This window comes from Tympanuchus pallidicinctus, unplaced genomic scaffold, assembly GCF_026119805.1.
Source record: "Tympanuchus pallidicinctus isolate F22 unplaced genomic scaffold, pur_lepc_1.0 scaffold15, whole genome shotgun sequence".
NCBI lineage: Eukaryota > Metazoa > Chordata > Aves > Galliformes > Phasianidae > Tympanuchus > Tympanuchus pallidicinctus.
The window spans coordinates 14,574,957-14,598,575 of NW_026294669.1; the positions used below are offsets into that span (position 1 = coordinate 14,574,957).

The following is a 23,619-nucleotide window of genomic DNA, read 5'->3' on the forward strand; positions in this document are numbered from 1 at the left end:
ATATATATATTCTTATAAGAATGGACCATGGAACTGTGTATATATTGTGTATGTATACACACACATATCATACTAAAAACTCAGAAGAATAGGTTATTTTTTATTTTAGTTTTTTCCTGCCAGTTGCTTCCACAACTGAGAACAAGAGACCCGAGCAAAGCCAACTACAACTAAGCACACATCAAAAGGGCCTGAAATCCCAGCTGTCTTGGAGTCAAGAGCTGCACTCATACAGACAGGTCTATTTTCCTTCAAAAGCAACATACTGGAAAAAGTTAAATAAGCTTCACCTTGTAGACTTAATTCCGTAGCTCGCTTAAGGTCATCATCCTCTTTTTGTTCTCGTGCCTCCTGATGGGAAGAGAACAAAACTTAGCTTACTGAGACAGTTCACTGTTTAAAATTCTTATGGTGCTCTTTTTCCATTGAAACTGTGCTGCTCTGGTTTCTACAACAAACCTGACACTGTAAATTAAAGGTTTCGTGTGAAGAAGTGTTTGCAACCAGCAAGAGTCCAATGTTCTCATCCAACAGAACCTGGGACAAACCTTCATTAAGGCTTGTCAAAGCTCCTAAAGCTTGGTATGCAGCAGAGCAAGCCCTCACTAACACCAAACACTTTCAGTGGATCATTAATTTGAAAAGCATCTGAATGAATTTGCAACCCTTTGCTAAGGAAAGCTGTCACACACAAAGCTCCTCACACTGGAGCAAAGTTTAGATTTCTGTCCAAAACCAAGCGTAGACGGAGTTGTTAAACTTGGACAAATTTTATTATCTTCTGGCCATTGGAAAGTAGAGACAGTGCTCTGTGTAACAGGTGTAATTCACAAAGGCAGGATGCAAAAACGAGTCTGTCAACAAGTCCTTCCAACTTTTTCAAATAGCATGGTGCTCCTGCTCCTCCCAGCACTCTCAAAAGCACAGAGCTGCACAGAGCTGCAGCTACAGTAACACTTACTGGGCTGGCTTCTTAATTCAGTCCTTGAATGCTTTTCGTGCACCTGAATGCAAAGCCCTCACTACATGTTTCAAACCAAGATAACCACATTTTCATGCCTGATTCAATTAGTATAGCAGATTTTCACTTCAGAATCATAGCAGAGCAACATACAAATGGCAGTTTTACGTTATTAACATGAGGGCTTTTATCTCACTTTTTCTAAAGCAATTGAGGAAATTCACCAAACTACTCAGTGGTACTGAATCAATGCTACATCTGGCACAGAACATACCAACAAGCACCTTATAATGAGGAATGGGAGAGAAAATCCAGGAGCCATGGAAATATCAGATCTCATAAGGAAAACCATGACAGCTTTACTATTAAAGAGAGCAGGCAAGGCTATCTATTTAAAGACAGATCTGACAAAGTGTTTACTTCTTCCTCAGGGCAGTTAAGCATGTAGAAAACAGTTACAAGTCTTGTAAATCAAGTGGAACACAGATTGTTAGCATACAATCCAAGATTCCATTTTTTTCCAAGTCCTCTTTAAAGGACTGGTTTTAGACTGAATTATTGGAGATCCTTTTTCCAACTTACAACAGAAAAGCATCACATCATTGCTCTGCTCCCATACACTTTTCTGTGCATTTCCTACCAATAATCAACAGAACCAACGTACCAAACGAGGCACATCTTTAAGCTGGTAAGGCCATCCCCAGCTTTTGCTTTAAAACCTGTTTCTTTCACTTTGACTCTTGGCAGAATGTGCTGCAGGGCTTCCAGGCAATCCAGGGAAGCTAGAGGTGAGCCTGTGAGCATTATGTGAGAGCTAGTGAGACTTCAGTTTATCACTGTGTTTATATAATGTCACAGCTCTATGTATAAATATGCTCAGAGAGCTTGGAGAAATCTGTACGTCTGTGATACAGTATGGTTCCTGAAGTACATACAAAACTATGCCTAAATCTACCCAGTGCTAGGAGTGAAGCTAGAACATCAGATTCTCTCAAACACAGCGCAGAATCCGCTTTCAGTTGCTGTGTGAACAAGGTTTTCTTCAGCCATCAGCTTTCCAATGCTGGGGAAGTAACTTGACAGTGCAAATTATTTCTTACTTGTTCTTGAAGGCTCTGAGCCAGTGCTTGCTGAAGTTCTTGTTCTTCCCTCTCTCTCTCCATATCGTACTGCTGCAGCCAGTCAACCTCTCCCTGGGAGCCTTCCGGAGTTTTGTTTTCCTTATTCTCATCGAAATCTTTAGTTATCTCAGTGAAATTGGCAGGACCTGAAGGATCACAAAGTACAGTTATGCTTCCCCGGGTTTGTAACCACAATCCCTGCAGCACAGTGACATCTATTGACAAGGAGATCTCAGCCATAAAAAAAGAAAACAACCAACAAAACACAAATGTCAACAGTTTGAAAAATCCCCAGAAAAAGGTGTCTTGTAATTTTAAGAGGTGCAAGATGAAGCATTTCATTAATCCCTGAAACCATCCTCTTCTTTTATGCTTACTCAAACAGCAACTTCAACTAAAAGGAAGATGTCACATACCACTAGGTTCCTACAGTCACAAAGCTGACACCTGAATTTCTCCAGAAGTAACCAAAAATTAAAATAAATAAATAAATAGGTTTGCATTGCATATTATACCTCAGAGTACTACAAGAGATGGGAAACAAGACCCAAGCACTCTTTCAATTTGTCAGCTTCTATTTCAGGTAAGAATTCAGCCTTGTGAACACTGCCTAAATCTTTAAAAGTGCAAGAAGATTAAAGCGTCACAATTGAACTTCAAAGTAAACAGCATGTCAGAAGTCAGGTGTTTGGTTTTATTTTTTGTTTTTAGACTATTCCTGCAGTGCACATTCAACCACTGCACACATCTCATCTCACTGCAAGACAACTTCATTCTCCCATTTGCTTGCAGCTGAAAAAATTAGGACCTGCTCCAAAAGCCATCATGCAGCAACATACAAAACTTCAGAGTTTTGCCCTATGCAGACTTCAACATCTGTTCATTAGTTACTGGCAAGGATTACACAAGACAGAGTCTTACTAGCTATGACCTCTTACACGTGAGACCACTAGAACCAGAACTATAATCCATCAGTCTAATCCTCTTAAGATGAATAACAAAACAGAATTTATTACATGATCTTTGAAGATTTCTACTGTAAGAAACACTTGATTTAATTTCAGGATCTTGTAGCAGAAGAGACATCTGTTCTACTTAAACTTGCCAGGGTCTGTTTTTTTGTTTCTTTTTAAAGCACCACAAACAATTCAATGTTTACAAGAAAAAAGATTACTACTAATAAAAAAGAAAAAAAAGACTGGACAAAGTTAAATCTTTAAAGTTTAGAATCACTTTGTTTGATAAAGCAAGGCATCCTTTGCCTTTGAGCTTCCTTTAAATAGAACATAGGGCTGTGAACTCATTAGGTGTTACACTCAGCTGCCATAACCACTAACTTGAAATACAAAGATACACATCTCATTTGAATGCCAAACCTTACGGTTTGAACAGTACTTGTGTTTTTGACCATACACAAACACAGAAAGGCAAATTCAATGCTACGTGTTTAACTGAGTTCTTAATCAGAAATTACAGATGCTTACTGAACACACTTTCTGCTTAAATGTCACAGCCTTCAAATAATTGCATTACACCTTTCAAGGAAAACCTGAAGAGACGTTTATGCTGTCAGGCTTTCATAGCTGCCTTTCACAACCATAGCAACAAAGTATGTGAAGTTGAGCACAAGCAAGGCTGTTGCACATCTGGTTTTCTTAGAGACCAACTTCCAACATAAAAGTTGTTTCACTGGACAATTCTTACCAAGCTTGATGTTCTGAACAGTATTTTTGTTAACGCCTAACCTCTTGGCTCTGTGAGGAGAAGGAAAGGATGTTGTTTTCCTGTTTTTTCCTGGCTAGTGGCATTAAACATTCGCAAGAAAACACGTATCTCACAGCTGAAGGAGAATTAAGTGTGCGCGTGCTACAATTTCCCCACAAGGAGATCAAAGAGTCTTCCTGTACTTAACCATGTTTTTGGGTCAGAGGCTAAACATTTGCATGCTGAGTCTCCTAGGCTCACTACTCTCACTCAGAGTATTACAACAGAAAAAACAGAGATGAGCTAAATTCAGTAGCAACTAGTGAAAAAAATAACTGCATTAACAAAAGCATTCTGGTCTCACACAATGCAGACATCATCCTTAAACTTCAGCAATCTGAACGCTGCTACCACACTGCCCAGGCTGCAGAGATGTAACCACTTGCTGATTACAGAGGATGAGGGCCCAGACACTGCCAAATCTTCATAATTTGAATTGTCTGGTAAGGCAGGGAGTGAAAGTGCGCAGTAATCAGGAGGGAAAAAGATGGCAATGAACTCTGAAGACAACCTACCTTTATCACAGCAGTGACTGCCATGTAATTCACTGAAATGGCAAAACGTATTTTCTTACAAGCTTTATGTACTGTGAAACTATGAGAAAACTCTGAGAAATTCAGACAGTTCCAGCAGTATGCTTGCATCTGGCTTCTGCCCTCAAATATTACCAGCTCACTGCTACCAGTAACTTGCTTTAGTCCATCACAGCAAAATTAAGGCAGTTACCTTGCCTTACCTGATTCTGATGGCGCTTTGGGTTTTTCTGTCTCCATCGTTTCCAGGTTTTCAGGCAACTCCTGAATTTCATCATCTCCAAACCCAGTGTCTGGGCTGCTTGTGGGCTTATCCTCATCATGGCTCAGAGACAGAGAAGCTTCCCTTTTGCTGATCTCTAAGACAGCTGCTAGCAGCTCATCTTCACTCATCCCATCAAAACCAGCATTGCCCAGCTCAGGTTTATCACCCTCCATTTTACTTCGTTTTGAACTCTAGATATGAACGGAGTTATGATTAAAAACTTGAACGAACAGCTATGCAACACCAGCCTTACACTTCCATGTGGATTTATTATTACTATTGTGTAACTCCAGGATGTGGGAATTTGGCTCTGTCAAGATCAAACAGGCAGTTCTGTGAGTCTCAATGGAGACACAACCTTTGCAGCTACCTTCACTTCAAGGAACAATATTTGAATATCAACTACAACCAGTTTTTACAGGCCCTGTGGATTAATACAGCCAAGGCAACTCTTCCCATTTCCTTTAACGCATGTTCTACCTTTGGCTGCTGATGAATCTGCAAGCCTCTGGCAAGTCAGTGCTAAAATCCCAAGGGCAGAAGTAGCAAAACTGCAAGTTTATTAACACAGCAGGATGAAGGGGTACCTGAATGGAACTTGTAGAAAGGATGGAAAAACAGGAACTGAAATCAGGCAGCTACAAAGTAGAATTAGAATTAGGTATGGCAGTGCAGACTTGCCGTAAGAAATCACAAGTGGGTAAGGGAAACAACACAGCGCTCAGCAAGTCAAGAAAAGATCAGGATAGTGGGGAAACATCATTTCCTAAGGAGAACAAAATGGCCTTAAATCAGGAGAAAGGAAAATACTCCTGATCTGACTTCTTCTATTGTTATGCTGTTTTGTACTTATTTTCCTAAAACAGATGCTCATCAACTCCAAAGCCATACTGATTTATAACCAGTGTAGGCATTTTCATCATTGTGATATCAGGTGTTTAATCAGGAGGCTAGCCTCTATGCCTACATATTTAAATGATTATACTACTTACCATATTTGCGTGTATGTATATATTTGCATTTGTACATTACAAACCACAGTTTTCTAATTATTATTTATGAATTTATCCAGGTCTTACTCCAAATTTCATTTGGATGCAACTCAGAACTTCATTAAAATGAACAAGAATCCATCGCACTGCTGCTTTTTTTTTTTACTTACATACAATAAACTTTTGATGAGTAAGACTGCTTTTATAGTACAAACTCTTTGTGTAAAAACTGCCTTATCAAACCAGATTAGCAAGTGAATTACCCAACCAAGTTGCTTGTTTGAGTCACCACCGGCTCCAACAATCAGAACGGACAGCTTTTAGTCCTTTTCCTCCCATTTTATTTGTGCACTGAATAGGAAAATCAGAGTACCTGCAACTCTAAGCTTTCTGATTCCTCTCTGCACCTGTAGACCACTACTGTCAATACTGATTTAGCTCTTCATGCAAACTTTGGTTCCAGGGACTGCAACAACAGCCATCACTAATTCAGTGGCTGGACTTTAAAGACTTGGCAACAACAGTGCATTATTTGAATACAGCTTTTCCATTACAATTCATTTGTGTGGATTTTAAGCAGCTTGGGCTCTAATTCAGGCCGCTTTAAATAGATGTATTCGAAAAGCACTTAAAAATACTACTTCACCTGCAGAGCCAAAAATCACAGCTTTGCCCTTATTAGCCAGGTAACTGCTGTTTGCACCTAGAGCCCAACATCGTGTATCCCAGCCGTTCTCTCCTACATGGCAGGACTGCTTTTGTGCAGTGCCATGCATGGGTACACGACCATCCCTAACAGCTGCAAAGAGAAGCATCCTGATAGTAGCTCAGCAGTAGCAGTGATGCCACACCAAGACCCAGGACCAGGTCCTCCCAGGACAGTGTGGTTAAACCATGACACAATAGCAGATGGCTGCTCAGGTCTGTAGTGGGGAGTGCCCGAAGCACACAGCTCCAAAAAGTCAATTTGCTTATGTGCAATCATCTCCACCACCGTCTCTTTCCCACAACAGGCTGGAAAGCCTCCCATTAATTTGCTATTCAAATTAACAGGCTTTATTCCCACCATCTTTGCACGCAGTGTTGCTGTGATGGAGATTACCTACACTTCCTCACAAACAAAATTTGAAGAATCATTTAAGGCAGTTTGGAAAAGGTTCTCTTTACAGAAGGAGCACTTCAAAGAGAAGTCAGTTTAATTTCCCCACCCACAGCCACCACAGATGTGCTATGCAAGACAGCAGTTGCTCATTCTACTTCTGAGAGCAAGCTGTTTTCTGCTTACTCCCAAAGCAATCCATTCCATCACTTAATATCCTGAACATCAGGAAGTTTTCCCTGAAGTATAATCTAAAAATTACTGTCTGCAATTTCAGTCTATTACTTCCATCCACTGAGGCCAAGGAAAACAGCCCAAGTGCTTCCATTCATTGCCTTCCCTCCCCTGAAGATACACACCCTGTTTAGGTTTTTCCTTCCACTAAAGGACCCAAGTTCACTCAACCACTCTTTCCTCAGAAATCTTCCTTTCCAAACATCTGACCGTTCACGTTTCACTTCACTTGCTTCTCTCCAATTAATCTCTAACTCTTTTTCAAATCTGGATTCCAGATGGATCTGGATGATAGATCCAGCATTCCAGGTAAAGATCAATGCTGAGGAAAAAATGTTTTTTTCCCCTCACTCACCCTGCAGGCTATTCCTCCCGCATATATTTACCTTTTCAGTCAGCCTAATATTGTGACCAAATGTTGCCCCTTACTCCTTTCTGAAGGCCCACTGCTTTCCCAGCTGTTCTTATCCTGCATTTACAGCCATTCAGCCCTGCTAAGATTAGTGTCTTTAGCCTGCTCATACTGAACCACTTCTCCTATTTACAGGCAGTTTCTCAGATTTGTCAAGATCATTTTAACTGTACTTCTAAGCTTCAGCACGCTTGCAGTCTTTCCCAGCCCTGCCTTCTGGAAATTCAATACCCATTATTTTATCTTTCCTTAAATATCACATGGGTTGGGATCCTCTTGTTAGGTGAGAAACTGCATGCATCCACCACTTCTTTGCATGTTTTTTTTATTTAGCCACAAGAACTTCTCTCAACTATTTTCTCTAGCCCAATTTGTGCTAGCTCTAATTTAATCGAGGGCTTTGCTGCATAATTATTGACAGTCCATTACAATCTGTATGGAAAAGTCTTTAGTGAAAGCTGCCCAAAGGACCAACAAAACTGCTAAGCAGCTGGTATAAGCAACCCTGCAAGTTAAGAGCAGTTACAACACAATTACCTCTGCTCCCAGTGGGAACTCAAGACAATTGTAGAGAGGTCAATTAGCTGGCATGGCAAAGCACTCCCTTCTAGCATCACAGTGCTAATTAGGAGAGCAAACAGCTTACATCAATTTCATTACGCTAAGAAAAACACAGGCAAGCCCCTATGCACACAGAAGCTTGTACTTATTTTTCCCCTCCCTTACCTTTTCTGGCTCTTCTTGCAGTTGTTGCTGATCTCTGCTCTGTATGTTGCACAACCTTTGGCTATTGGCAACAGAACGTTTCAGGGGCTCATCATCGCTGTCTGAATCCACACCGAGTGCTGCAGAGCTCTTTGATTTGAAAGTATATTTTCTGTAAATTAAAAACACAGCTATAGAACTTCATAGCACTGTACGAATCTGTTTCATAGAAACCATTAAATAACTGCTACAGCAGATTTCCAGGCTGTGGGGAGGCACAATTTAGGGAACAAGCTGCAACTGTTGAATACAGAAATTTACCAAGATAGCAGGCAATAGATAAACACTTCATAGTTTATTTACCCCACAGCCTACCAAGTGTTGTTTTTTCCTTCACAAGACACTGTTACAAGATGTAGCACAATCACCAGAGAAATTCACAAGCCAAGAGCCTGCACTTTATCACACAGCAATCTTGGACAGCATTCATTTGAGACAAGCCCACATTAACATGTGAAACTCAGCAGAAACCATTTACTCAACTCCTGAAATTTACTAAGCTGGACACAAGACTTTTCACATCAATACTAGGATATAAAGTTGCAAGTCTGCACAATGTTGTTTACCCATTTGCTCCTTCACTGGGATAAATCCTTGTTTCTTTAGAGCAGAAGAGACTCTAAGTCTGAAATGTCTGCTCAATTAGGAAATTTGTTCTATATCCATTCCAAAACGTGCAACTCACCTGCTGCAATATCACATTTCTCACTATGTCAAAAACTGGCCTCTCAGAACAGCCTATGAAGGCCATAATAATGCCCTCTCATATTTACAAACAAGGTTAAGGAACCAACCACCTGTTCTTTAAACTCATTGCAGCTCCATAAATAAAAACAGGAAAAAGTTTAACTACAGAATTAGAAAAAACGTTGCTTCTTATTCATCTGGTTTGCAGCAATGAATGCAAGGCAGTTTAAAATACCTGGCCCTGACCAGTCACCTGTACAAACCAGATGCAGTTCTCATTGAGCTTTCTCCATGAAAAAATTCCTCTTTGCTTGCTTCTGAGAGAAATGCTAACAGGATTGTGTCAGTTAGGCAAATGATAGCACTCATATTTCTTTCAGCTAACGTGTAATACCAATAAAGCTCAGATATGAAAAAACAGTACCTAAAAGCAATTTATACAACAGATTCTTTTTTAAAGTAGAAATAGTAAAGAAAAAAAAACAACTATGCAAATCCAAAGTGCCTCAGAAGCTATGCCATGAAATGCCAGGCCAAGAGAGCATTTCAGAACTTTAACTCACCTACTTGGTGTAGAAGTGCTTATAGTACAGGAATTCACCATTTGGGAGGCTTTCAGTGGACGGGAACTATTTAAAAAGCAAAGTATTTATTGCAGCAGTTAGTCTTCAAAATAATATATGTTTACATGTCTGCTACGCATGCAAATTCATGTTCAAAGCAGCAAGTAGAATACCATTACATACTTGCTAATTGCTTGTTTTTAGAGTAATAACTCCACGATGCCATAAATACACAACAGCAGTTCAAAACCAGATGCAATCCTTCAAATTTGATTCACTTCTTAGTGATGCACCCTTAGGGACAAGCTCACAAGTCAAAGGCGTTGCACTCCCACGTCAAGGGAACTCTTTCCTTTTTCCCCGATTCCCACCAACGCTCAAGTTCCTGCTCCCAAACCACAGTCTCTTGCTGCTGTCTGGATTAGCTGGCTTTCTGGCACGTCCCACATCTCCATTTCTCCTCTATTACCTAGATCTTCTAAGCAAATCTCCTGCTCCACTTGATCCTTTTACGGACTCGTTGAAATCCATTGCTACCACTACAACCACCTAACATACGGTCACCAACACAGGAACCATTTCCATCATTCTCCTTAAGTCAGGGCTACTCCTCCCCAGCTTCATCACCCTTTCACTGTCTGGGTTTATCAGTATGGTTTCAATGATTACAAAAAAAAAAAAATTCAAAAGCCATTTAACATATGCTTTAAAGTATGTCTGCATTGGTTAGCTTAAGCTTTTCATTACGTTTAGGAGGTAAAGATTTCTACTCTTAAAGCAAACTCTTGAGAAACCTCCAGGTAAATCTCAAACTCCATTAAATATCCAGCAAAAGAACAGATACCAGATGTATCCTATCTTGCTACATTTACAGTATGTTAGAATGCAAAACAAGGGACCTAAGGTTTTTTATTCCTTATTCTGCCACATCTGTGTGACATCTGGCACATTTAATCTCTTAGGACATTTAATATCTTAGGACAAGCAGCTGTACCAAAATAACTGCTACAGGGAAAAGAAGATTATTTTCAACACATGAAGTCCTCAGATACCACAGTAACATAGTAAAGACAGTGAAAAATGAATGACAGCATGAGGTGTGCAAATGGAAATCAACAGAAAAAGGAATGTTGTGCCTTCTCAGCAGAATTAAGCATGTGCAAACAAAAGGTAATCTAGATTTCGTACCAAGAGGCCAGATCAGATATCTTGCACCTGAGGCTGCACAATTTTGGTGGTTCTTTATCCAGACATCAGATAGAGTAGATCTGACAACTGACAACCTCACTGCAGGCACATAACACAGCACAAGCTGAACCCAGGCTGTACACTTACATTGCAGAATGAGCACTCCAGCCCAGTGTCAGTGGCAGCCTGGTGCTTTCTGTACAGTGTGAAAGCAGGGTTAAGTATCTCGGAATAACCACCTGTTGCCCAACTTTGTGATTGAGAGACAATGCTACATTGAAGCTGTATCGTTTCAGATGAAGAATCAGGACCCTGAAAAAATATGAGAGAAGTACAGAATTGCAATGTTAATCTCAAGATACAAGTTAGAAAAGCTATTAAAAATCCAAGTGGTTCTGTTTACAAAAAGTGCACTCGTGCTTTAAAGGAGACCATCACATGAGAGAGAAAGAGAGAAGCATTCTCTTTCTTATCTAGTAAGAGATGCATAATCACTCTGTCATCCACCTCCCAGCTCTGCACAAGGTGTAGAGTGCAGGCTGCCAAGAGGCTTTCTGCTTTGATCCTGCACCACCTTGCTCCTCAGGTGGCCCGAAGCAAGCAGCTCTTATCAAACATTCCTATAACATGGTGACAGGCATAGGAAACAAACAATATTATTGTTCAACACACCAGAACGATCATATATTACTTGTAGATATTTGACAGAGATAGAGGGAGCACACAGCTTCCCAGAGCTGAAGAGGAGCTGTGCCCAGTGGACGACATGTACTCTTCTTATCTGTCATAACGCTTTTATAGAACAGCTTTTGATCAGAACAGTATAAAGAGCTTGAAAAAGCTTCCTTGCACTGAGCCTTCTCCCTTATGCTGTACTTCGTACCAGCTACTTAGGTCAAGCAGTTGCATCATCACTTACACTGTGCTAATACCCAAACACTTTGTGACAAAGGTTTTGCAGCACTGTCACAGTACGTAAGCTCGTTAAGAAAAACACAAGCTAGTCTTTTAGCAGAACATCAATTCACCACGTTCGTATGAGCATGCACCTCAGGACAAGGACAGTGGCCAAGTAAAGGCATCCAACATTCTCTTTGAGCTTTACATCCCATGAGAAAATGATCTCTACCATCAAGCAATGAACTGAACACCACCACGAGGTCTGGAACTATTGAGCATGCCATTAACCCTCAGAGCGTCTGCATTCTCTCTTTGCATGCTTACTAAGAGAGAACCAGGGATCAGCACAGAAGACCAGACCAAAGCAAAACCCTCTCTATGACTTCTGATAAGAAGGTCCCCAGCTCAGTCTGGAACATCAGGTCAACTAAGCACTAAAAATTAAGTGTACAGAATTATTATTTTTTTTACTGTTCATACCTCCCTCCTGAGAATCCAATACAAGGAAAAAACTCAGACATCCCTGTGTAGTGATGGAGGAAGAAGTGTTGCAAAGGCTACTCAGCACATAGAAGGTTTTCACAACAAAACTGAAGGACAGTGTGAAGAAATTACTGCCTGCATGTGGATCTTCCTCACATACCACCACCACCATACATGATGCCCTATCCACTATTACAGATTTCATCTCCGAGGAGCTTCTACATGCACTTTTGGGGATGTGTTTCCAGGAAAGAAAGGAACAGATGTCAACAGTTACCTGGGAAGCCGATTGAATTTGTGTGTGACAACAGCAGATTTCCCATTACATTTCTCACAGGAATACTCAATTTCCTCTGCCTGTGTTAAAACAGAACAAAGACCAGTGGAACAAATGATGCATCACACAGTTTTCAACAGGAAGGACATCTCTTTTGGCTGTCATAAAAGCTCCTCAAGAGAGCAGCTATACTAAAAGTCATATTAATCTTCAACATGATCTGACAAGAGGGCACCCAATGGCAGCACGGGTAGCAAAGCTTAGAACTTGACAACATATCTGCTAATGCAAGAACCACGAGCAGTATTTCCCCTACAAGGCTACTGTTTATGTATGTATATGAACTACGTACCCGAAAGAAGAGGTCAAGGGAATCCTGGATCGACCGAGATGGAAACAACTTCTTTCTTCGAGGAAGGTCAATGGAGAGGTCATTAAACTGTTCCCGCTTGGTGACCGTTTCACCACATCTAAAGAAGAAATGAGCTTAGGTAAGCCTGATAAAGAATAAACTTGAAATTACCAACAATTTATATTTTTCAGGCTAAAGTAGCTTCCCAGAAAATATATGCACCTCGCTCTATTTCACCCATATCAGAATGAAAATGTTTCATGCTTATGATAAAGATGAATTTGAGGATTTTAACTTTGATGCTTCAGTAACTTAAAAAACACTAACAACCAACCAAAAGCATACTGCTAACTTAGTTCTATTTACAGCATGCAGATGGAGTCACAGAAAACTCAAGCTCTTCCTAACAGGAAAAGCTCTGAGGCATACTTACGTTTTACAAATGATAGAATGCTGAACCTCAAACTCTAAGTTACTGATAACTGGGCATGTATAAACTTTGGTAGCTGAAAGATCATCAGAAGCCCTCCCAGGTGAGCTATCGTCATTAGGGACTGGTTCACTCTTCCAAGTCTTGTTCAACTTTTCCATGTCCTCTTTCAGCTGGTCCAGACACTGGCTCAAGAACTCATGTGCATCCTAGAAACAGGGTAATCTCAACACAATCATTTTCTACAACTCCGTGCAGAAACTCTCACACACGTGGATGAGGGAAATCACACTTCTGTCCATTACATTCACAGCAATACTAAGACAGTTTTGATCTAGCAGAGAGCAGGCAACAGTTATCATTCAATCCAAAGCTCAAATCGCTGCCAAACGGAGATGAAGCCTGACAGGAGTTCAATGCAGTCCAAACAACAAACAGCATACACAATTGGTCCTAGACCGCACGATACTTACATTCTGCATATACCCAGAGAATCTCTCTGCAGTAGCTGAAATGGCACTTTTCACCTTCTTGAGCAACTCCTTCTTCACCTCAGGGCTGCTGACATCCTTTTTCGCCAAGAGATGGGCAAAACGTCTGCAGAAGTCAATGCAGTGAGACACTGAGCGACCATCCAGGACTTCAGACAGTTGCAGTAAAACAAATGGCTTCTTCTTTTAAGGGTTTCTACAAGGTTCTGCCATGTGATAAGCAGCGTGGGAGTTTGGTATGAAAATATTTCAGGAAATGGAAAATAACCTTTTACATTTCAAGTATTTTGAATTCTAATTTGAGATCACCACTGGAACAGGAGCCAAATGAAAACATCCTGACTCTTCTAAGGTAAAGAGTCCTATAAAGCTCTGTTAACTTATTTTTGCCATAGGTTTTACAGCAAGATAAAGACCAATGCTTTTTGAAAACACTTATACTAACAGGAAATGTGTTATTTATTTTGGTGCCATTTCATAAATGACCGGGTTGAAGTTTCATGGTCAAAAGTTCCTTTTTTTCCTTACAATTTTTTTGTTATTGTATTGTTACACAAGCTCTACCCACAGTTTGCCTTTAGATGTACAAGGCACAAGCATAACAAATGCTTTTACAAAATTTATGAACTTTCCAAAATGTACATCACTGCAATGCAATCATATCTATGATTCTGAGCAGCACAAAGACTTCAAGAAGCAAGAATAGGAGTGACTCCAAGGAATACAATGATAATGAAATGAATGCAGGAACGTGGTTCTGATGCTTTGAATCTTGCTAGTCAGAGGAAAATAGGAGGTATAGTAGTGCACATAACAAATCCTGAACAGCAGAGAGCACAGTGCAAATCCAAATTACAGTTTGGCTTTTTGGTAGATGTACAACAATCTGAATGGCAAGTGAATTCTAAATTTCCAAGAGAAAAAACTACTTTACACATGACAGAAGCTCTGGGAATTTCTCGACATGAGGTTTGTCTGCATTTAGTAAGATCAAATTTGCAGAATACAAACACTTTTCACAGCTACCAGACAAAGCGTATCTTCCAAAAATTCATAATCCCTCCCACAGCAGGATTTGGTGACCAGCTTAAACCCTAGCTGATAATGGTTTAAGAAGTCATTCTGCATTTTTGCACATTTTAATCTATCACTAGAAGTAGAGCATACAAAGAACTACGCAGCGCTGCAATTCCTAAAAGCCAGCCTCTTAAGTAAAGCTCCAGAATACAGACAGGTACACCTATGTGTACACACATACATCACCCTCTACACAAAGTTGCTTCAGTACTAGGAAACAAGCTTCTCAGTAATGAAGGAGAAAATCTTCTCAGAAAATGAATTTTACCTGATAAGCGCATTGAGTGGAATTTTCTTCCATGGGATGCCCTGCTTGAGCAAATCGTTAGCAAAGGACTGGATTGAAAACAAGGACTGTAGAATGGCATTCATATAGCAGGTGTTCCCTAAGTTAGAAAACCTGAAAAACAGAAAATTAAATGTAGTTTGTACACAAATGTGTCAACGTGCCCATGTTAAACAGCACTGATATCACGTAGGACCATCCATCACCCCAGGTATCCCCCACACAGCTTTTATTGGAGCTGTCCCTCTGCCCTTCACACTAAACTGAAAAATTACAGGAGGCAACGTCTGTCAGGAAAACATCCATGAGTTACAACAATCAAAGTATTAAGATGTGGGTATGTGCACAAGATATAAAAGTGAATCATGGAAGTGGTATGAATGGAATGCCAATTATCTAAAGTTATCATATACATCAAATTTTCAGGAAGTGAATTTAAGAATATATATTTTCCAAGCTGGGAAATCCACGTTCATTGATTTCAAGATTTTTTTTTTTCCTCCATGAAACAATTATAGCAAGAATATCCATGTTCTAATGACAAAGGCATGCATGCTAGACAAAGAAAATTAAACCTACCCTTGTAATTGCTGCTGAGGGTGCGTGGAAAGGGGCACTCTGGGTTTGTTCCACCCTGTGTAATCTTGATTAGATCTCATTTTCTTAACAGAAAGAGGGGCAGGTTGAGAAAGAAATCCCAGGCTTCTTTTGGCTGAAGTAGTCTGGCTGGATACACTAGTCCTAAAAGCATAAAAGAAGTGAAGGATTTCTATTGCTCTGCCTTAAACAGTAACACCTCAGGACACCACAACTGTATCACCACGGAGGAGAAGGACTAGCAAAGTCACAGAAGACAACTAGCATCTATCACAATGACAAAGAGGTACAAAAAGGCAAACGTCTGTCCAGAAAACTTCCCTTGGTTAAAATTCCTTACATCTACAGGATTTATGCAACATCACTTGGACCAACGACACCTCAGCTATCACCTGGATCAGTCGTTCACAGTGACTATAAAAGAGTGAACTTAGACAGTCCATCTGTTTAAAACAGTACTGGAGTTGGGAGGTATGAGAAGAGCGACTGCAGATGCACTGGGTGCTTGGGATTTTAAGCTATACACATTTTATCCGTAAAAGCTGTGTAGCACATAATAAACACACAGGAAACAGAAGATCCCAGTTCCTAGGAAAGGACTGTCATTTACAGCTCAGGGGAGTGAATCAGTCCTACCTGTCCAGGGTGGAACTGCTAGTGGAGTACTCTTTTGATGAGGACCTGCTACCATAAAATGATGATGACTGCAGTGGTAAAACACCTTTATAAAGAGAAATAGAGAAGTAGGTCACTTTGTTTCACATAACTCAGATGTTTACATGATACACTAATGGTTTCAAATTACATAGCCAGAAGGTTTCAGAATTCTTAAAAAAACAAAACAACTATCCTGCAGATACACTGGAGAAAGTATTAAAACAAGTATCTTAGAAGTATTAACACAAATACTGGTAACTTGTACACAAAAGGACTCTGGATTTTTAACTGAATTTCGTACCACAGAATTGCAGGGGTAGGAAGGGACCTCTAGAGCAAGCCCAAACTCCCTGCTGAAAGCAGGCTCCCTACAATAGATCTCACAGGTAGGCATCCATGTAGGTCTTGAGTATCTCCATAGAAGGAGACTCCACAATGCCCATTACATCCATACTCAAACTTATGACGCTTAGAAGCAATTGCCACTAACCATTTAAAAGGCTTTAACTATCCAATAAACAACACCATATTTCGTTCAAATATACAAGTTTCACAATACCCACTAACAGCCCACTAATAATTTCCAATATATTATTGTGTGGGCATTAATAGCACATAAAGAGTTTTGAAGATAAACAAGGGGGTGAGAGGAAATTATTAGATGTTTATAGGACACTCCTCCCAGAGAGAAGGACAACTGGGAGCAAAGCACGAGGCTGCTTGTTGAACTTTCAAACAGGCACACACACTAGCTGGCCTCAGCAGTCAAATACAGGGGTCAGGATCACACTAATCAGCAGTGAAAGATAAGCCAGAGTAGGCTCTGAAAGCAAAGGAAAGATGCCTACATCTTAAATATGGCTTTGTAGGAAGCAGAAATGTTGGTGGCACAAAGAAGGCAGATTGTAAGCTAAGAACAGAGCAAATAGCAGGCATCATCTGGATTTACTTTTATTTTTACCTGACGTCCTATTTTCCTCCTCTTGCTTCAGTTTTAACTGTTTCTCTCTGCTACTGTTTAAGTATTTCCATGCTGGATCACTCATAGCTATATTATTCCTGTAGATATACAAGAGTGTAAGTCAGAGATATTACAGAAAAGACAGGGTAGGCCTGGTCGACATTTATGACTTGTTTTAAAACATTTATGTCAAGTAATAAAGGTGTTAGGGCTAGTGAACAGGTATGTTTTGCTCACAAGTTTAACCAATTATTTAAACAAGACTTTTTACTTAAGATTAAATGCAGCTGTGCACATAGGCCGTATTTTCCAAATAACAATTCATGAAATTTGTCTTAAAAAAAAAAAAACAACTCAAAATAAGTTCAAAAAAAAAAAAAAAAAAAGCTACCTATAGCTATGTAGCTATACAGGGGACAATCCAGATTCAGTCTGCAAAAGGTGGCATGAAATTCACACAGCCTCCTGCAAACCAGCAGCTAGAACAGTTTTATTTCCCTCATTAATCCTGAATGCAAATCCCATTTCAAGCATTCAGCGTGTTCAGAAGTTGACTAGCAGCTGGCCTGCACTATGTTGCCAAGAAAAGAAACACCCAAAACTCTCTTCAGAAAAAGAACCTACCTTTACAAATGCACAGAGTTTAAACAAGAAAGTAGAAACAACAGTTACTTACGTCGAAGAATCATTCTCTTTGGGATAATCTTCACTCATTTCTGAACTTGGAGGTTGTGCTCTTTTCCTTTTTTCACTAATGAGGAAAGAATTTGAAGTGGTCACTCTTCCAGAAAGGCAACTAAATAATCCTCTTCCAAAAGAAGAGCATTTCTCAGTGCTATGTGTGTTTCACTTATCTTCCACGGTTTTCACTTTTATAACATAGCACACAGAGAACACTTGGTCTGCTCACCTCAGCTGTTCATAAAGCTCAAGTGCCAGCAAGAGGCTGAAAAAGCACATTTCACCATCCTTGCCAAAGTAACAGCAAAAGCAGAGGAAGAAGCACACTCTCTTCTTCCTTCTAGATGTAGCAACTCTACCTGCAGTTCTCTAAAGACCTAAACTTCTACAATGCCACATGCAAGCTGGAAAGCACTCTTACCGGCTCTCCAGCAAGCCTGTTCTGTGAGCGACTGATGACGTTGGAGATGCTGCAACATTCCCCCTGTTGCCAGGTGCTCCAGTTCCACTGGAGTTCTTAACAGATGCCCGAGCTGGGGTGCCCAGCACCTTGCGAAATGGATTTTCATCCTTAGTTTCCACAGTCACCCTTTTGGGAGGAGCCTGCAAAAGCAAAACAGAGACAATAAAAACAGTGAAAAACATGACCACCACCGTGAGCCTACACTTAGCATTTACACCACTGCTTGACTTGCCACAGCGTAGTACCCAAAAGCAGAAAAGTGCCACTTGTGATAGAGCAAGAGCTTCACGTCAATTAGACTTAAACTTCTGACTGTACTGATCAAAGTCACAACCATGAAACTCCACAGCAGTAACAAATTTCTCATGTTCCAATTACAAGTCAGTTGGGCTTTTGTGTTTAAATCTCCATTATGTGCTTTGAGATTAAAACACCCAAAGCACAACTCCTAACCACCCTCAGATCAATCCTGGGTGGCATTAAAAGAAGAAAAAAAAAGGTATATAAAAGGCATACAATTAAAACAGTGCCTTGACAGCCCTGGGCCGACGCAGAGAAACAAGCTAAGGAATGCATGTCAGCTTTATACCTGAAAACTAAATGTGTCTAATCTTACCGACGCACGTGCAACCTTAAGAGTTCTTACTGTGAGATTGCCTTTAAGCAACATGTAAAATTTGTTTTGGGACAATGTCAAAAAATACTCGCCCTCAGGGCTATAGAGATATATTCACAGAGATTACAGTGCAAATTAAAGTTGGCAGATACACCATGGTGGGAGAGAATAAAGAACTAAAATCTTTTGAAAAAAAAAACCACTTCCAGGGAGAAGTCTGCAAAATATACACACAGAGAAAAAGCAGAATGGCACAGGTTCAGTAATTCTACTCTGATAATACAAAAATTCAGCCACCAGCTCTTCAGTTGCACATTTTAGCCAGATGTGTACAAACTCATTAAGACCTGCACTGATCACAGCTTGCTCAGCTGCCATGTATTTAAAGTGTTCAGTATAAACAAAGATATTCAAAACTGAGAAGCAAGCCTCAACCACTTTCCTTCAATTGCTCTTCTCTTTTGCCTGACTGATACAGCTCAGTCTGAAGAACAGACACGGTTTTCTACAGGCAGATGTTGACCTTCCTAAAGCAAACAGACTATGAGCCTCCTTACAAGCAAGAAGCACCATTGCCAACCATCCTGTACACATCTATTACAAGCCCTGGAAATCACAAAGACTTTGGGTGCAAAATAAATATTTATGGTGTTATTACAACATGCAATAAGAGAATGAGAGGGGGAAATGAACGAAATAAAATTAGAGAAGAGGAAAAACGTGAACAGTTGAACAAACCTGATTCTCTATATAAGAGAATTGCCTATTAGCTTCCTTCTGTGTGGTCCTGCTGCCCAGCACACCTCCAAAGCTGCCAGATCCCTGAGAGGGTTTCCCAGCTGACAGGAAAAGTACACAACGTTTGATTTGATGCTCATTTCACTGACCAGCATTTGTATGTGTAAGATGCTATTTTGAGGTTGGTTTTGGAAGAGACACACCAAATTTCTTGCCAACAGACAGTACAACATTCTGAGTGCATAGACATAAACACGTGTTTACGGATTGCCCTTATATTGGCCAGTTACTCAGTGTGAAGAAAAGTTCCTACCCTTAAAACAACCAAAATTAGTGGAAGAATCAAAAGAAACTACGCAGGTGTGATAAAGACACGAGTTTTTCAAATACTGATGTACATACAACAGAAACAATCCCTGATTGTTTCATCTCTGCTTATTGTTCAGCATGACAAAGGCACACAACAAAAACCGGGGGTCAGAGCCAGACAGATCTGCACAAATATAACATGCACAGAAAGTAACGTAAGGAGGAAAGGTGGCTAAAGGTGGAAAAAAAACCAACCCATACCACAGTATTGTACCTTCTCTAAGCTGTCACTGGTGTGAATTACTACTATGGCACTTACCAGTATGAAGCCTGTCTTGATGGACCGCATCCAAATACATCCGCATCTCATTCGCGTCTTTAAGCGGTACCTTATCAATGGTCAGGAAGCTGGTATCCTTCAGCGTCAGCATCAGGCAGCACAGCTTTCTGCCATTGGGCCGTAAGGTCACAGACTTGATGTTATGGCTTAGCTGAAAGCAAAGAAATGGCCATCACCATCAGCGTGCTTTAGAAAGACCCAAGTACAAATTCAAACAAAGCACTTCAAATCGAGAGAGAGCGTAAGAGGCACTTGCACAGAAATACATCCCCCTGCTCTACTCCCAGCAAGCATAAAGCCTCACAGAATTAAAGCTATCAGTCATCTGAGAGCTGACATAACCCAAAGGACAGCACTACTATGGCTCAGCAATCCCTGCATTCCTGGTTAAGCTTTCTGAAACTTGCTCTGCTGTTGAGTGCGACGGTTCTAAACCAAAGGAATGAAAACATCCTACAGTCCCTTTCGGCTGTCTGAAACTCCTCTATCTGGTTCAAAATATTATTTTAAGATGGGAAAGTTCAAAAGTTTTGAGTTTTAAATGTGGTGCATAAACTTATGCTCACTCTATAATTCACTCAGAGGAAAAGAGACTTGACAAAGCTTAAAAAAACTTCACGGGGTGGTAAGAAACCTTTAGTCTCTGTACAGCACGGCAACAAGTAAACAGTGTCAAAAGTTTTAAGGTTATAGTCATGCATGAGAGCAATTTTAAGAGTTACTTCTCTCCAATAATTCCGCTGTGCCACTATATTACAACATGAAGTAACTGCTGCTTCCTGCTAAGTCACTCACAAGGAGGTGTGGGTTTTGTGGAGAAGCGACCATACAGATGTCAATACACAAGTAATTTTCAACTTCTGCAGCCTTTTGCACTTAATTATTCATTTTTCTGCTACTTCTGCAGCCTTTCCTAAAAACCAGGCACTGCTACACAATGACGTTCTTGCCTGGACATTGCTACACTGCAAGCTGAAACCACGGCCAAGGCCATTGGGCACTGCAGTGCAAGAGGCTGCCCATCAGACTGGAGCCTCCTCCTCAAGTGGCACCACCTGTGCATTACCACACAGCTGATCCAAACAATGATATCCAATTAACAGGCACGAACAGCAATCGTAAGGCAACCTCGGTTTCACTATACAGTTTTTTGTCCCCTACAAACTGTACTCAAGTTTAGAACAAAAACTGATTCCTGTACAAAGTGTTCATCCATGAGGTTTCTTTCTCCCCTATATATTGGAAGACAGGCCCCAAGTTTTTCATTCTCTCTTAAAACAGAGGTCAGTGCACAGGGATTACAGATATTCTGGCATCTCAGTGCAGCACAATGTATTCCTATTCAAAATGCTCACATAAGAGGTCTCCAAGCACAGTCTCTGTGCACCTGTTACCAAAAAGTCAGCGTTAGCACCTCAGGAGGTGAAAATAAATGACATGTTTCACAGACTATCTCGTATCTAGCAAACTCATCAAAACATCAAATAACAGCAACAGAAATATAACCCAGGATCCACATGAATGTTCTGTTACAGCAAAGCGAAAAAGTGGGGAAACTGCTCACAACTTCTGAGAGCAACTTGCCAGGGGGAAAAGAAAGCAAGCAAACAAGAGAATGGTACTTTTAAAGCAGAATTACAAAGTATTTGGCACACCTGTAATGAGGGCACTGAGACTGGGACCAGCTGGCACAGGTGCACAACACAATGGGCAGCCCACTCTCACTGCTGCCAGCACCTGTACTACGTCAAGATGATCAGGACCAGAGAGCAGCTCCAGCTGGAAAATAACTGTTGGCCTAATGAAACTAATTGCTCTAAGGCTTGGGCTGCTCATTTCCTCTTTGCTGTGCCCCTAGATGCGGAGCACCACACTTCCCAGTCCATCAGACTTGCTGTTTGGCCCCCTCCAAATGGAAACCCTCCACAAAGCTCTCGCAGACTTGAGGAGTGCCACAGCCAGAAGAGAGACAGGAGCAAAGCCTGTCCCTGCAGACATAGACAGATGCTGGGTAGGCTCACCCTCCTACAGAACCACAGCTCCAGGCACTACCGTGCCACAGAAAAACTCATCCTGGCAGAACAGAGCACAAACAGGAGCCTTGGGAAGGCATAAGGGGAATAAGGCACAATAACACCATGGTCAAACACTAGGATTCCACCAAAAGCACAGTCACAGCACTGTGTGCGGCAACGTGGGCTGGTCTTGATATTATCATGTCTACAGTTACAATGGTATGAGGCAACCAAAGCACGTGCCTCTCTTACACCCTGATTCCAATACAACACAGGATTTCAGGTTCCTTGCTGAGACTTCTCAGCTTGCTAAGGGAACAAAAACCTGGTATTCCAAACGCAACATGTTCTCTTTTTCATTAAGTTTGTAGGAAGAAACAAATGGATCAGAGAAAGGTGTGATACACCAGTCAGAAAACAGCAGTGATGCAAGAAAGCAGAGGCAGCACAGAGGCAACAAATCAAACTGATCGGAAAGTTGCTAAATTATTCTTTTAAATTAAAAAGCAAAGCAAAACCAAATCTCAACATCACCTGCAGGCTGCACACCTATCACAACAAGAAGGTATTCCAAAAAGCAAGACGTGAGTCACAGCTCTACACCTGCTGCTCGGCCCTTCCCATCCAGCGGATACCATAACACCACACCTGAATAATTCGAGTGCAGGGCTACAACCGAGGGATGGCGCTCAGGAAGGAGGCAGAAGGAGCAGCGACACGCGATAGCCGGGAAGGACACGGCCCAGCAGCGCCCACCTGGAATGTCTTGGGGATGCCCCCCACGTTGTAGTGGACCACCAGGCTGACTTTGTTGTCCTTCTCCACGATCTCGAAGCTGCCCTCCTTCCACTTGGTGATGCCAGTCTGCATGCTGCGCATCCGCACGGGGCCGTGCACTTTCAGCGGGGCCATGGCGGGGCCTCACCGCAGCCGGCACCGCCTCGGAACCTGCGGGAAAGAGAGCGCGTGCAGCGGGGCGGGCGCCCACCTTCACACGGGGACGCGGCCTTCCCCGGAGGAGCGCTAGAAGCGAGCGGGGCCGGACGCCGCGTCCGGGGAGGGGATGAGAGGAGGGCGGCCCGAGGCGGTTCTGCGGGGCGAGACGGTCCCTCCGGAGGCCGCGGCCGCCATCACCCGGCCCCGCTGCGAGGGAAGGGCGGCGCTCCCGGTACCTGCGGCCCGCGGAGGGGCGCGGCGGCGGATGGCGGGAACCGGCTCCCCGCGCGACGCACGGCACGCAGGCGCGCGCGCCCCGCTGACGTCAGCGCTGCTGCGCCGCTGCGCCCTTCCCGGCACGCCGCGCACGCGCCCACGCTCCGAAGCGGCGCTCTCGTCCCTTCCGCTCCTGCTGCCGCGCAGGCG

The 23,619-nt window shown here is 41.7% G+C and overlaps 1 protein-coding gene across 2 annotated transcripts in view; it reads right to left on the bottom strand.

The window, feature by feature from the left end:
- Positions 1-23,552, bottom strand: part of USP37 (ubiquitin specific peptidase 37) — a 30,683-nt gene extending 7,131 nt beyond the window's left edge. For both annotated transcript variants that reach the window (XR_008204915.1, XM_052676268.1), the window contains exons 1-20: positions 23,430-23,552; positions 23,014-23,205; positions 20,222-20,393; positions 19,594-19,694; positions 18,198-18,379; positions 17,772-17,846; positions 17,096-17,193; positions 16,114-16,198; positions 15,460-15,621; positions 14,863-14,994; positions 13,500-13,623; positions 13,030-13,235; positions 12,597-12,714; positions 12,245-12,324; positions 10,732-10,896; positions 9,397-9,462; positions 8,108-8,258; positions 4,583-4,835; positions 2,062-2,228; positions 291-351 (exon numbers count right to left, since the gene is read on the bottom strand). Coding sequence is in view for 1 of the 2 variants with exons in the window: in XM_052676268.1 (XP_052532228.1) it covers positions 291-351; positions 2,062-2,228; positions 4,583-4,835; positions 8,108-8,258; positions 9,397-9,462; positions 10,732-10,896; positions 12,245-12,324; positions 12,597-12,714; positions 13,030-13,235; positions 13,500-13,623; positions 14,863-14,994; positions 15,460-15,621; positions 16,114-16,198; positions 17,096-17,193; positions 17,772-17,846; positions 18,198-18,379; positions 19,594-19,694; positions 20,222-20,393; positions 23,014-23,169 (2,554 nt within the window). In the remaining variant the exon portion in view is untranslated. The remainder of the gene's footprint in view (positions 1-290; positions 352-2,061; positions 2,229-4,582; positions 4,836-8,107; positions 8,259-9,396; positions 9,463-10,731; positions 10,897-12,244; positions 12,325-12,596; positions 12,715-13,029; positions 13,236-13,499; positions 13,624-14,862; positions 14,995-15,459; positions 15,622-16,113; positions 16,199-17,095; positions 17,194-17,771; positions 17,847-18,197; positions 18,380-19,593; positions 19,695-20,221; positions 20,394-23,013; positions 23,206-23,429) is intronic.
- Between the last annotated feature and the right edge of the window lie 67 nt (positions 23,553-23,619).